Here is a 15,929-nt window from a genome sequence, read left to right on the forward strand (position 1 = left end):
CTTCAATGTGCAATATTAGTTATATTAATTAACGAGTGGCAATATTTGAATTTCAAAGATAAAAGTGTATGCCATGATCACTTTAGTAGGATGATTTGTCAAGTGAGGTTATCTTTTCTGTTTGAATAAATATTGTTGACTAAACTATTTTCGCAAGTTATGACATAAGAATGATTCAAAGAAAGAAAATTCATTAAATTGAACATATAAAATGTAATACTGCAACAGAGTCTAGATGAACTATTTCTTCAGAGACACAATCCAGACTATGTGGCAGCAAAATTATCAAATAGGACACAACTAAGAGACAATCACATTTTCAGTCACAATGGTTTGACAATTATAAATGGCTTGAATTCATTGACTATGAAGGCAAAGTGATTTGCAGTTACTGCAAAAAACGTTCCCAAACTGTCACAGATTTTAAATTCTACCAGTGGACTTGTAAGTGTAACTGAAATTCAGGATTTAATTGAGCAAGTCTCATGATGGTATTATACCTAATAAAGCAAAATGTAGCACAGTATATTCATGACACTTAGGCCAGCATGTACAAAATATTCCTCAAGTTACAGTTGTTAGCACTCCACTAAGAAATGTCTTTTTACAATAAATAAAAATGTAATGGAAAAAAAATCGATAAAGTGATTGCACTCTTTAACATAGCCTACTACCTAACTCAATAATGAAAATGATTTGGTTCATTATATCTTTGTGTTTTATGGAATAAATGCATACATCTGATTGAATTTTAGGCAAGAGACTGAACTTTTGGGTTAAGTTAAAATGTATGTGGAACAAATGCATTTTCTAAAACTACTTGCATCAGTGTGGATTGTGACTTTTCTTTAAGATAACTCTAAATGGTACTGGGTATATATCATTTTCTTCAACTGCGCACTGTTGTCTTCCATTTGATTTGATGACTTACAGCTATACTGTCTATACTTCATTTACAGCTGAAATAAGTTTTGCATTAGCACCTGAATCAGACAAAAAAGGTTGTGTTCTGGTGTGTGAATAGAAATGGCTAAAAGTAATATAGACAAAAGCCATAAGAGTACACAAGTTACATATGAAAACCACCAATTCGCTTGCATGTGTGGCATACAAGTTCAAAGATTTGCTTCATGTTTATTTGTGTACACACATTGTTCAACTCATAAGATAATTTAAGAGCTATTTCTATATTGTATGCATAATTCATTTGCAAATATGATTAGTGGGCCACACCGAATTCCATACTATTAGTTCACTTGGCAATATGGTAACGTCAGCTGAAAAGCATAATCATCCATTAAAAGAACATTATGATATGAACATTAGGTATTTAGAACATATAGATTTTTCTTTTCCAAATGGAGTCCAAGTAATTATTGCCCAATCCAGGTATAATTTTGTACACAAGTAAAGAACAAAATAAGATAAATCTTCATTTATTTGCAATTGATAATACACTTCTTAATGAATATACACTTTTACATTTATTTTGTATCACTTGAATAAACAAAATTTCTTTCAGTTCATTTTAAACTTTTATTTTATATCACTTGAGTAAACAATATCTCTTTGGTTTCATTTAACACTTAGAAACAGGTTATTCCAGTTACAATAATCAACTCTGGAAACAATAAACAAACTGGAACTTTTGATCTAATTATATTACATTTACTAGGGTTAAAACAATAAATTCCTTAACATAATAAATTAACAGTTCCAGTTAATCAAACACAAAATCATCTTTTATACAGGGTGTGAACTGTTAATATTTACAGGATAAAGCTTATAGTTTCCAAATCGATTGAAGCTCACATGTTGCAGTTGCTGGCACATATCTATTTCCAGCATGGTTTGCATACATTCCACCTTTAATAATTTTGTTACTTCCCCATCCCACCCCATTCAGTAACAAGTTTCAAAAATCAGGCTCATTCTAAGGCAAAGTCTGTAACTTGTGTACCACAGTCATCAGAGAGACAAAGATGCAAAACTTTATGATGCCTGTCAAAGGAAGAAAACAGTTTGTTGTTTACCCAAGTTTTGAACCAGTTAACTTGAATTCTCAGACCATCAATTGCTACAGCCCCACTAATTACAATTGTTAGAGAATAATGAGAACTCACCTTCAGTTATCTGTGTATATATATAATTTTAATAACCAAGAATACCGCATGTCTGGGAACATTATAGCATTCAATGGTAACGTCAGAACTGAGATGAGAGAATTAAACAAGCATAGTACATGACATAATATATCCATAAAATATTGACTGGGAAAAATACTACAGAACACCATTTTTGCTGGCAGTAAGATGTTGAACCTATATGTCATAAATATCAGGTTGGACATCTAGGACCAGTAATATTCATAATGGGCAGTACCCCCCCCCCCCCAAAGTGAGAAGGGCCTGATTTGTAATCTCAGCCACCCAACCTATCACAGCCTTTATAGTACTTGAAACAAATATTGAGTAATAGTAAAACAAACTCTGAAAGTTATTAAAACCAATTTGTTATATTTCCATAACTCTGCATAGTTAACTGTGCAAGCAGACTTAAACATATCAGTGTATGACAGTTAAATTGAGGTATAGCATCGATTAACAGAAGCTACGAATTCATCAGCAAGCAGTGAACAATCATCTTCACAATAAATGTCAAACATTAGCATCCATAAGCTGTCAAGACAAGTTGTTACACTGGATATATAATCATCCATTTATTTCAAACAAGCTGTGAAAAACGAACCTCACGTCCGCTAAATGTACGCTGGCCATTACAAAGGATGCTTTAATAGATTAATGTTTATCGTCGTGTCTTGACAACCATTTTGCGCGCGCACAACGGAAAGTCATGCTATATATTTGTTACTTGTGAACGTATTCGTGGGCAGCACGCTATATATTGTTCCTGTGGCCGTATTCGCGGGCAGAATGCTATATGTTTGTTCTTCGTGAACGTATTTTTGGGCAGTTACTTTGTCATCTTCAACCTAAAGGTCAAAACTGCCCATGAAATTTATATATCTGCCCACGAACCGAAAACATGAATAGGACTATAACATAAGTATATATACTTATTTTCAACATATACATAATTACTATGTAAGAAATACAACCTATGTATATATATTTTGATTTGAAATGTAAACTATATCATGTCCTTCCCGTAAACCCACTTTCGGGATGACTGCCCACAACGCACCTAAAACGTATATATATATATATATATATATATATATATATATATATATATATATATATATATATATACGTATGTATTATATTGGTGTATTATTGACCTTTATTCATAGTTGGTATTAGGAGTTGGTCCTACATATTTAATGGCACGTATGGTAAATATGTTTACCTAATTTGGTGTTCTACATCTTTGATTTTGACTTTAGATGTTTCCAGAACCCAATTTTCTTAACAGTTTGATGGAAAGTTATGTTAAGAGGAGGGAGTAGTGGATACACTAATATGATTCGTTTCAAATGAGCGTGTTCTGCAAATGATCGTTTGACCCACATCTCTAATTGTGTCTTAGGTTGTCTGTTAAGGTTAATTAAATTGGAATTGCTCATTCCTATCTTAACAGCCAAATCGAAATCAGTCCTATTGTTTTGTTTTTTGAAATTAAATTTGAATTTTAGTTGGGACTTTGTTTATTCCTTGTACTTTTATTTTCAAAAAATCAGTAAATCTTGAGATGTTTGTAATTTGAGACAGAAAAAGTCTTAGTATTAAGTGTTTGCCTTTTGTTTTGTATTATATAGCGTGACGTACTAATATTTGAGACAGAAAGGCTTACTGATCAGTCATATGTATAAAACCAAGAGAAAACCGTGTTAAATTAGAATTTCGCAACGTGTAGTCATTAGGTCATTAGACGAAAACTATTGTATTTGCGCATTTAAGAATCATACTGTTGTCTTTAGGTGTTGCAAGCTTTGGGAAAACTATTACCCTTCAGCAAGACTCACGGGGCTGTTTATTCACCCGGCTACTATAATAATCAAAAGAACAACCACAAGAACAACAAGCACGAACAAATATAATTAGTCTTTATTTTCTCCGCTTACATGATTATTCACAAGGACATAATACTGCTAAGTATTAATATTTGTATCTTATTTCAATAAAGGTCTAAAGCAGCACAATAATAATAAATTATATTAAAAGGGTAAGAAAAAGAAGCACAAATGTTTGCGTTTCAAACTAAATGTCAGTGATCATATTGTGCGCAAAATAACACGCTGTGTGTAAAATAACAATCCAATAAATTCCAGTTGAATACAATAAATGGAAGAAGCCAACCACCTGTTTTGATTGCAGCACCAACAGTTTCATGTCAGCTAATAGTGATCAAAGCATGAAGCATAGAAAATGATAAACAATGTCATTGAGAAGCATAACATCATATACATTATTATGTTTGAGATGTCAATGGTAATTGCTAAATGGAGCAAATATGTTTAAAATATTTCGAAATGCTGATCAAAATTCCTAAGCCAAGCAAACACCCATGTCTGAAAAGACGCTGCAACAAATGCAAGAATTTCAACTGCATTTCATGTCAATGCTTTGCTTTTGAAGAAAAAAAAATAGTCAGTCAACTTTTATGTCAGAGACTGTTTTCATATTATTATATATTGCATGGCAGAAACAATTGAACGATTTTTTAAATAATTTGTTTATGTATGTTTTATCCAGTCAAAATTCTAGACTTATTAGAGTGCGGTAGTTATAATGTGTTGCAAAGGAAGATTGGCATTGGAGGATCGTATATCAACAATTTCAAGCACATCCAACAATTTTTTACAAGCCTTTGATTTAGCACGATTTGTTATTTACCTCCTTTACAATTCAAACGTGCAAGTGGCTCTGAATAGCATGGATATTATCCTAAACTTTGGATTACACCATAGTGTAGAGACAAGTGCATCTAAGTAGATAAGTATTTTTAATTTTCAAGATGCATTGATTCATTATACTTTATAGTTAATCCAGTATGCTTGCAAATAGTATTGGGATAGAAGACACAAACTGTTTCGAAAGACATTTACGAATAAACATTAATCTTGTCACTATTTAAATTGTATGTTATGAAAGGAAGACAGAAATATTGATATATATATATGTGTGTGTGTGTGTATGTGTGTATATTCATAACACAGTCCTATAGGCCCAGAACAAACACAATTCGATTTTCATGTAAATAACAACGATGCAGTTTAATTCCTTTGTAAATTCAACGCTAATGGATAGAAGGAATGTTAGTAAGATTCAAAATTGCACATGGCTTAATAGTCCTGTATTGTTTGTATGTTAGTGATTTGTTATTGAATTCATATAAATATCCGACTTATGTTCCAATCCCATCATTATATTAGAAATGAAACGAATTCTGATGAACTGTAAATTTATAGGAAGGTTCTATCTATCCCTTGGTCTTTGTTAACTCCGTCCTGATGAAATCTTATCCGTTTTAAACCAATATCAATGTTATTGTTTAAAACTCACAGCTTCTTCGAATTTGATTTGCAAATGAAAATTCCTGGTTATTCAAGAATAATGTGGGACGTTCTAAAATTGATTAAATTCATAGGTCTGCCGAGCAATTGACAGGTTCCGTTTTCCAGCTTATAAACAACAGATTGCTTAATCAAATATTTCATATAAATGTTTGCATTAAGTTCTAATAACCCTTTAGGAGCGTTAATGAACGTTTATTAACGAACCATTTTATGCATGTAAAACAAATTCCTGAAAATGTATGACTAACACTATAGCAGCACATATGTTTTCTTTGTATTGGTCTTCATCAATTTATTGAATAATTTTAACAAAGTATATATATATATATATATATATATATATATATATATATATATATATATATATATATATATATATATATATATATATATATAAATAAAACTAAATCTATAAATTGTAAATGCATGTGTGTCCCAAAACGTTTCTATCCATTGAACGTGGCAGGTAGGTCTTCTTTACTGAAAGAAAATGAACGCAAATTATTTATGAGCATGGTAATGTCTTACGTATTTTCTTTCTCCTGATATGAAAAGCACCAACTCTTCTTGTTACAGGAGGCTTGTAAATTGGGTGAAGTTTCTCGGCATGGGTATGGCTAGTTTGAAACCCAGCTTGTAAATGTTTGTATAATTAGTATCATATAAAATAGAAAAGCCACTCAGATTCCAAACATTATGATATTAAGAAAGTTTTCTTCCTGATCCTAATATTGAGAAATATGACTAAGCCGCATGGCAAGACGTATATAAAAACCTTGTATAAGTTTCAGGAAAGATCATGATCAACAGCATTTTCTTTGTGAAAGATATACACTTGTTGATGTAACTCCCGATATTTAGATACAATGACTAATATACTGTAAGAAATATGTATTTTTATTAAAAACAACAAAGAACATCATGTTGATATAATAATGATAATAATATTAATACTACTACTACTATTATTATTATTATTATTATTATTATTATTATTAGTTTTATTATTATTACGCACTAAATAAGAAAACAATGACGACTCATATAAACGACTTTGTGTGTATGATTGCCTTTCACACTATATTAAGTATCGATTCTGATTCAGTCTTCATGTTCTCTCATACCACGTATTTGTCCTTAAAGCAAAGTGACGGCGATATCGTTTGCTCCCAACATGCAGAAGTGCAAAGTAAACTAATCATTCTTATGTTCTGACACATGCCCAAATGATTCACAAAGAAGTATCCTGCTACATAACAAAATAAAATAAAACGGAGTGCTTACTGCACCAAATGTCAGATTATCGATTAAGATCATATATAACAAATACACGAGATGCAGTTTTTATTCCAATTTCTTGGAGCAATCTCTTCCAATATCAATATACTGGGACATGTTCATTATCGGTCATTTATCTGCATCTGGAGACCCGTTAAATTAAATTGTATAAACTGACTGATAACATGAATTTGAACTAATTATAGTCACAATGTTATCTTGTTATAAAGTTCTGATTGGTGGGGAAAAGGGATATCAAAGTTATGATCCTGTATTTATTCGAAGGACAAATCCAGCATCAACAATGATTGACATATATGTTTCCTGCGATTCTTAAAATATCAATACATGAATATGTGTATGTGTGGGTGGGTCGATGAAACCAAAGGAGCGTTACTGTTACTTTATGTCCATTTTCATTAATGTTGATCATCTGAAATCACCAGATACTGTTTCCAATGCTATTCCTATGATAAAAGAACTGAGCCGACAAATACTAATTATATAGGCGTCCAGAGCTTGTAATAGGAATTGTAATAACCTCTTTATGTGGCTAAAAGTGTGCGTATGGTCAAACGGGAATGATGGTCTTAAAATGGTGAAGGGAATAAGGGTCGACACTTTTTCGGGTCTAGCGGTATGACGATGTTAAAAAATGGTGAAAAGCGAAAGGGAACGATATATTTATACGGACGCGTTAAATTGAAACATGAACATTTTAATCTACAATCTAACAAACACTAACACACCTCTTATACAAACAAAATGCACAAAACAGCTATCAAACGAAGAGGTTATAGGTGTTTATATAAATATGCATTCAACCCAACCATTCAAATATCAAATCACGTACAAGCTGAGTTGTTTGTAGACACAATGCTCCACAACACGTCTTTGGAATTAAAACTAGTATCTTTTTTTCTAGAGATCTGGGTTGGATTTTATCACTTTCGTAACATTAGTTGCACCTCCCGTGTCTAGCCCGCTGGCTGAACATCCCTGTCCCAAATCATTCCAATTTGTTTTGGTTGAGACAATGAGACTAAAGTTCAGTTCGTTGGCCTCCTAACTAGAGTTTTCCATTCTTCTTCTATTCATCTTCCTGGCCGTGTGGCATAAAGTTAGGACGGCCCTAGCAGCTAAACTGTTTTTGGATTTTCATCCCTTCGAAACGCAGTCTTCCGAATTTCATCCCTCTTCTACCTATCTTTCGTTTCCGTCTCTCCTTCCCCTTCCTTTCTCACTTGGTTCTACGACTCATGACACAATATATATATATATATATATATATATATATATATATATATATATATATATATATATATATATATATATATATATATATATATATAATAGAGGTCGGCCTGACCCTGAATCTGAATGTTTTAGTTGGCGGATGGTTCTGGCTTTTGTCTTCTACGTGAATGTACATTTTCCACAACGGGCCTCACAACAGATGATGGTTTGCATCTTCTAGTTGAGGAGTATCCCATGTCCATCTTAAATTCTATTTATCGCGCCTCTTTGTGATGATGTTGTTGTCTCCGGAAAAATGTTTCATTCGTTCCAGTCTTCGATTTCTTCGTTTTGAATTATTTCTTTACTTCGGTTACCTTTTAACTGGTTGCGATCCATTTTCAAAAAGATTTCTTCATATCCGTGCTGCTTTTATGGATCATGTTTCGCCTGAACAGATGTAGGTGTACATGGATTTACTCAATTTGGCAATTTGCGAGCTCGCTTGTTTAGCATTTCACACGCCAATGATGGGTTGTCATGTTGGTGAACTCACCGAATTATATGCACGAGGTAATGACGCAGTAAAACATATCCCTTTGATTTGGCTCGCTGACATGAGGAAAAATATTACCATGAACGATATAGAATAATGTGAAAGAGCATATCTGTGCCATTTGTTGTTTTCTATAATAGAACAAACCAGAACATTATTTTAGAAAATGACATTTTTAATAATAATAATAATAATAATAATAATAATAATAATAATCATAACAATATTAAGCTTTTCTCTCAGAAATACTAACAAATAAACAAACAAATAATGTTTAGACATATCGGTATTAACAATTTTGAAACCAAGAAGTAATTTAAGACATGATCTTTTGGCCCTCAATTATACACTACACTTCTGAGCTAAATAAGTAAAATAATCGCAATTCACTGAAAACCATCTTTGTAGTGTATCATCTTTTATAAAGTTCACAAAATCAAAATAAACAACCAAATGTTCTAAGTGATGAAATAAATACACACGACATTGTCTACAAAGCATAAAGTAATATTCTTGCAATATTACGTTATTAAATCATGTGGATAAATCATTTCGTCTCTTAAAATCATTGATATCGCCTTGCAGAGGAGGTCGTCCATATGAATCAAATTAACACAAATTTTCATCGTTGGGAAAAGGAGACGGCCACCCAAACGGTTCTTGATCAAAGGCCGTCATCTGTGTTGATGGCATAGACTTGACCTTCTTTCCGTTGGCAATGTGGAAGTTTATCTTTAACATACATAACATGAATACATGAATTATATACGAAATGTGGGTCAGAGGTCCTTGAAGTTCCCATATATACATTTATGTTGGGTTTTGTTTTGTTCAAAGGTAATGATAATCCATCAATTCACACATGACCTTTTCCTTGACATTGTTAAACATGAGTCGCACAATCAAAGGCAGTCTCTGTATAATATTGCTAGAGAACTTCGATACGTTTGGTCGCTAGAGAAGTCAGTGAAAATAAGGAATTATCAATCATTTTCTAACACTTTCGCGAACTTTTCTCATCGGAAATGAGAGAATATTCCTCTTCCAGATACTCTTCCAAATTTATATATTTTTTGTGTCTGACTTGCCATCCATGAGAATAATCTTCGGTGAAATTGTAATCTTTGCAGCAAAGTCAGTAACAAATAAGGAGAAAATATATTGTTCATGTTGTGGCCATCTTTACATCATGCAATTGTGTCTTGTTCTTGTTCTGGATTACAAACATCTTCAATTCCAAACATCTTGTACTTTGTGCTCCAACGTCTTCTTTACTGATAGTCTAAGATCGTTTGATTGGCAGAATTTTGGCAAATTCTGTATACAAGATCACGTATACGGTGCTGCCCAGACCGACTGTAAACTTAAGTTCAATGCTAAGTTGCCCGATTTTATAGGGTGGAAATATCCATCGTCGCTTCCTCGGTCTGGGTTGAAATCAAAGCCTCGCAAAGTATATACACCTTCATAACCGTCTTACGAAATGTCATGGCTGCTGTTGGTTCTTAACTGTTATGTGGCTTTCAGCATTGCCAAGAAAGATCTCAAGCAATTTTCCGGGCAAAATAAGATCAAAGGGTGCGGAACAAAATGTCTATCTCTAGTGATATCTATCATGGTCATTCTATAACCACCTGAAGGAAACTGCAGCGAAACATCACTCGAAAAAGCCTTGTTGCGCAAACTGGCAGGCTCAACCTGGAGCGCTAGTGCTTATACACTCAAGATATTTGCACTGGGCCTATATTATTCGACAGCCGAGTATTGTGTTCCTACCTGGGATCGATCATCACACATTATGTTAATTTATGTCCAGCTCAACACTACGTTCTAATCTGTTACCATGGCGGTAATCAGCAACATTCATCCTCTACATCTGCGTAGCCTGGAAGCAACCACAAAAGTGCTGACTAAGGTCTATGGCAGTGAGAAACTTCCACTGTACAGGGATATCACCTCACATGTAGCAGCTCGATTGAATTTAAGACGCCCAATCTGGTTAAGACCGTTGCCGGAGGATATGACAGCTTTTTCGGCATGGAGTGTCGAGTGGTCTTCAAAAGATGTTGTAAACCACTTCCTCGTAGCTGAGCAATATGTCTGCCCAACCGGCTTCAATCTTCCATTTCATTTGTGCACAACTCCGAACCACTTTCGGACAGGACGGGGTCGTTGAGCAGTCAACTTAACCCGATGGAACCAGGCCACTATCTCTTCATGTTGCTGTGCAGCTCTTCATAGCAGGTCACGCACTATGAACAACTGTCCACTGAAAAAATTCCCCGGTTGACTCCAGGCTCTGCACATTGCCGACGATGACGTTGTTAAATAGCTGAGCAGGAACGGCACACGATAATAATAATAATACACAAAAGTGCTCGAACTAGAAAGGAATAGTATCGATGGGCCTGTTGAGGTGTCAAGTGGTGATAATTGCAAAGAATAGACGTTTAGGTAGCTGTTCAAGTTAATCATGATATTCGATCTTTGGTCAGAGTCTGCAATCACGAAGGCTTTCACTTCTTCTCACCGTATTGGATATGTAGTTTGACAGATGTTGTTTCCCACTTTAGGTTAGACTTCGACACGAAGTAAGTAAAGTTGAACTTCTTCGAAAATGTGTGGTCATTTGCACTGTCCATCAAATGGTGCATGGAACTATATAGAGTTCGTCTAAGGCGTACGTCACTTCAATCCGACAAATGTATGTGATCCAACCATATGACCAAATGTCTAAATGCAAACGATATACCAGTTTTCATAACTGCATCCTTGCCAGCTTCCAAAAGTGTTCTCTGATCAAAATCTACAATCAACGAAGTATTGTTGAACGTGTGCGGTGTATCCGGTTTCTATATCAAGGAAACATCCATATGTGTATTCTTGGTTTTTCTCGATGCGACATGTTATATTCCAAATATAATTGGTATGGGTAATTATTCATGCTCTGCAGACTAGTTTGGTATTTAAATAAAGTAAAGCTCTATTTCCCTGAACAAACAGTGCATTAAATTGGAGCCCATAGCTAATGGACTGGTGTTGTCCACTCTGATAACTTTAACTTTCCGGTACAAGTGACTTCCATTCTGATTCACGTAATCTTCGGTCTGGCCTGGTTTCAAATTTAAAAAGGACTGAGGCAGCTGTAGACAAATCAGGGTATTAATCTACCCATTGGGATTATTCCATTGATACCATGGTCAGTGGCATGTCAAACATATCAAATTCTGAATTGAAACATTGGCAAGAATCCGGGTGCATAACATCGATGCATATGAGAGTGTGTTATGTATTATATTCCCAAACACGTTCTTTCATATTTATTTGAAAACGTTCCACGACACTGATTTTTGTTACAGGATTTTCGTTGTTGAAAAATAAATGTGTCTCCTTTTTTGTACAGGTTTGTTAACAAAATCGGTGTGATTGTCTGTTTGAGAAGGATTGAGAGACGTCGACATTGTTTCAAAAGCAGTATTAAGTTCGTAATAACTCTGAACTTGATTTAAAAGTCCATTGAAATTACTTAAGTTGATTTTGACAGTAGTAACTTATTTTTCAGCTGCTGATATCTCAGCACAGTAAGCTGCATTAAGTCTGGTTGTAGTGATGCAAAGTGCAATATATATCGGCACGTGAAGGTCTTTTGGGTTTGGTTAAAGAAGTCTGAAACATTTGTCTTAGATACTTTATCTCCAAAATTTATTGTAGCGAACCTGGTTTTGTTTTCACTCCCCTGTCTTCCACATTTCAAATGTGTATTGTACTCTGATTTTGTTCTTTTTCGTCTTCCTCTTGTTCATCATCTTTTTTTTCTTGTTCTTCTTCTTGTTCTTCTTCTTGTTCTTCTTGTTCTTCTTGTTCTTGTTCTTCTCGCTTTATTCATTCATCGTCTTGTTGTTGAATACCTAGTTTTCTGTCTTTCTGAAATTGTCAAAACCTCTACAAGTCGTACTTCTGTCTCTTTTGTAAATGATCCACAAGTGTTAACGACGAAGAAGAGGATGACAGAAAATGAGCTAAAGCCAAACTAATATTACCCTTTTCTACAAAAGCAATACTGATTGCAATGGCATTAGCAGTCATTGTACTATCATCCTGGGTATACGAACCAGGCGTACCCAAATACTATTGGGTTCAGTATTTCAGAACATGTATATGGTACTTAAACTGTGCTGCACTGGCAATACGTCAGGAACGCTGGTGCGTCTATATTCTGAACGTGACGTTAATGCTCCACCCTCTTCTGCTTGGAAAAGGAACCTCAGGTCAGAAGGAATGTCTTCCACTCGTTTGAATTCGTGGAAAAATTCAATAGGTTTAGATGCCGTCGTAGCTGTAAACACACATATATTGTCTCTTTGTAAGATGTGTACTACGATAGACTCTCCTAGGATTTTTTCAAACATGTTATCTAACTCGGAATACCTAGTCTATGGGAATGTATCATGAATCATCAACGGGATTATGGACACGGCGATATGGTAGAGATGAGTGTATGCGCGAAAACGTTTGAGAAAAGGAAGAGCAGCGAAGAGGTGAGTAACTTGGGTTAACAATTCTAAGGGCCGTTTTTAGGAACACATAGATTTTTAGAAATAGAGATACTATACCTTATTTTCAAGATACTTGTGTTTAAGTTTGTGTTTGCATATGTGTATTTTGTTGACCACTAAAACTACCGTCTCTCCTTTTGTGAGAATGTTTGTTATGTGCGCACATGGTAGGTAGGTTATAAACACTTGTTGCCCTTGGGTGGGTAGGGGTATAGCAATGTATCTATAAGCCCTGGTACTTGATATGTATGTATGATTGCATGTTTACGTGAAATTGGTTGTCAGTAAGTACTCTTACCCTTTTGTATGATTGACAGTGAGCGTGTGTGTTTGTTTGGACTTTAAATCAAAATGTTAACAATACGTTTTCCAATATTTCAAATTTTGCCGACCCTTTCTCCATTAACCATTTTAATATCACCATAATTTTTAGAATACATAAACGTGGGACAATTTTTCCTTTAATAGTTTAGCATTACCCATTATATTTTGACATTGATCCTGGAAAAACGTTGACTCAGTAATACCTTACCCGTGTTAAACATGCACAAAGTTATCGTTGATCAAATGGTGTCATCCACATGTCAGTCTATGGCGCTTATTAAATCTTACTAACACAAAATAGCAGATACAGCTACTACCACAGTTTATACAAAAGTGTGAGTTCTATAACATGCTGGGGATGTTAATGTAAATTCTTTAGTTCACTCTTACCATGCTTCAACATCTGACCTGAAAAAGGTAATATTAAAATGTTTAAACCAGTTACAGAGGATAAGTACGTATCGTTGCTGGTAAAATGCAGATGAATACATACTTACACATTTACATTCTACCGGAATACAAAGTCCTTAATTTAAATGAAATTACAAATTGGTAAATACATATAATTTAACGAAAAAGCAGTCGAAATGCAAGAAAGGCCTATTCGTAGTGAAAAATAGATAGATCGATAGACAGATACATAGATAAATAGAAAAAAGATATATATATATATATATATATATATATATATATATATAGATATAGATAGATAGATAAACAGATGGATGGATGGATGAATGGATGAATGTATGGATATATATATATATATATATATATATATATATATATATATATATATATATATATAGAGAGAGAGAGAGAGAGAGAGAGAGAGAGAGATATGGTTTATATTTTACAATGAAATTGATTTTAATGCATAAAAACTTTTATTGAACAGGAAGCTCCCAATTTAACTTGATTACATTTTAAATGCCAGGTTGAAATGGAACATATATTATATTAGGAAGAGATAACTGAAACGTACATTTACTCTAAAATATTTTAAAATCTTTTCGTTAGAAATAAAAAATATACAGTTACTAAAAGAGAGCTAAATTTACACACCAGTCGATAAAGTTTTTTCTTGATGCAACTATAGATTTATTAAATGAAAATTTTTCTGATTAACTACATCTAAAGTGGTTTTAATTCTAAGGTACATGAAATTGTATTAACAATATTTGAAACATTTAGCAAAAAGATAACTACGACGCATTCAAGCGCATATAATAGTTTCAATGGGTGGACAGATTTTTGTATCAAATTGCACTCGCATTCATAAGGACTAAACCTATATGTCGCATCTACAGTTAATGAGGGTTTTCTTCAGAGGTTTTCCTTTAATCAAGACAATCTATATACAAATCAATATCTACTAAATCTAAAATTTATATTTCCAACGCAGACATGTCAATCAATCATAGGCTAACATACTTTCCATTACAATTTCTTGTTGTTTGTGTCTTATTGTCGCTGCTTTTGCAATTTTATCATTTTTTTCACACCAGGATACGTGCCATGTATCTAGTGGAATAAGAACCCGGGAAATTCCAGATAAAGAACAATCGACCAACGAGGAGCTACTTACAAGCTTTTGCACATGTCAACAATGACCGAGTCCGAGACTCGAACCCACTCAGATAGAAGAGATGGTCGTGGCTGCTAAAGGCCAGCTCTTTAGACCATTCGACAGTCGCGGACCCGCATTATACTTTGCAATATAACTAAATCGTCACAGGGTCATGGAATATGGATCCTGAGAGAAAATGAGCCAAAGTTTCATTCATTCTATTTTAGAAATTGTAATGGGTGGATGAGATATATGTATTTCAAGTAAACTGTATACAAACCATAATAATTCAAATATGACTCTCATATTTTCTGTTTCCATTTCTACATTGGGCTTATAATAGACTCGAAGATGACACTCTTCAAATACCGATGGACGAACGGAGGGTTTCTGTAAAAATAATGAAGCAACGAGGGACATAATGAATGCTAAAATGGAACCATTATAACCAACTAAATTTAGATTTGTTCGAGGTTGTAATCGTGTCATTGTGAAACTAGGCTGCATATATGTCTTTATCAATCATACACACGCACACTTACACAAAAATAACATAGCAAAGAATATGACAAAATGCAGATATATTATATTTGTAGCTACATTGTTATTGACTCATATAACCATGGAGGCCACAAGCAATATCGCATGAAAAGTAAAGAAAAAATATCCAGCATTTTGTTTACGATGAACGCTTTCTCCTACGACAAAAAAATAGTAATCATAATCTAACAAACTTTAATAATCGTATAAGCCAAATATCTCATTAATAAGAGCGTATCAGATCAATCAGAATTTTCTTAAGACTAAGACCTTCCCAAAAATGATGAAGACAAAAAGACACATACAAATCGCAAAGAAAGGGTACTAAAC

General features: G+C 33.8%; 1 protein-coding gene across 3 annotated transcripts in view; it reads right to left on the reverse strand.

The window, feature by feature from the left end:
- Nucleotides 1-4,049: 4,049 nt before the first annotated feature.
- The window catches only part of LOC149792163 (deoxynucleoside triphosphate triphosphohydrolase SAMHD1-like), an 81,609-nt gene continuing 69,729 nt past the window's right edge, over nt 4,050-15,929 (reverse strand). For 2 of the 3 annotated variants that reach the window (XM_089970669.1, XM_089970667.1), the window contains 3 exons: nt 15,340-15,449; nt 13,880-13,897; nt 4,050-6,019 (listed from right to left, as the gene is read on the reverse strand). In XM_089970669.1, the coding sequence (XP_089826795.1) occupies nt 5,986-6,019; nt 13,880-13,897; nt 15,340-15,449 (162 nt within the window). In that variant the 3' untranslated portion in view covers nt 4,050-5,985. The remainder of the gene's footprint in view (nt 6,020-13,879; nt 13,898-15,339; nt 15,450-15,929) is intronic. The other variant, XM_089970668.1, reaches the window with a different exon arrangement.

The sequence above is a fragment of the Sinohyriopsis cumingii genome, chromosome 9 (assembly GCF_028554795.1).
Source record: "Sinohyriopsis cumingii isolate HCF-2022 chromosome 9, ASM2855479v2, whole genome shotgun sequence".
NCBI classification, from domain to species: Eukaryota; Metazoa; Mollusca; class Bivalvia; order Unionida; family Unionidae; genus Sinohyriopsis; species Sinohyriopsis cumingii.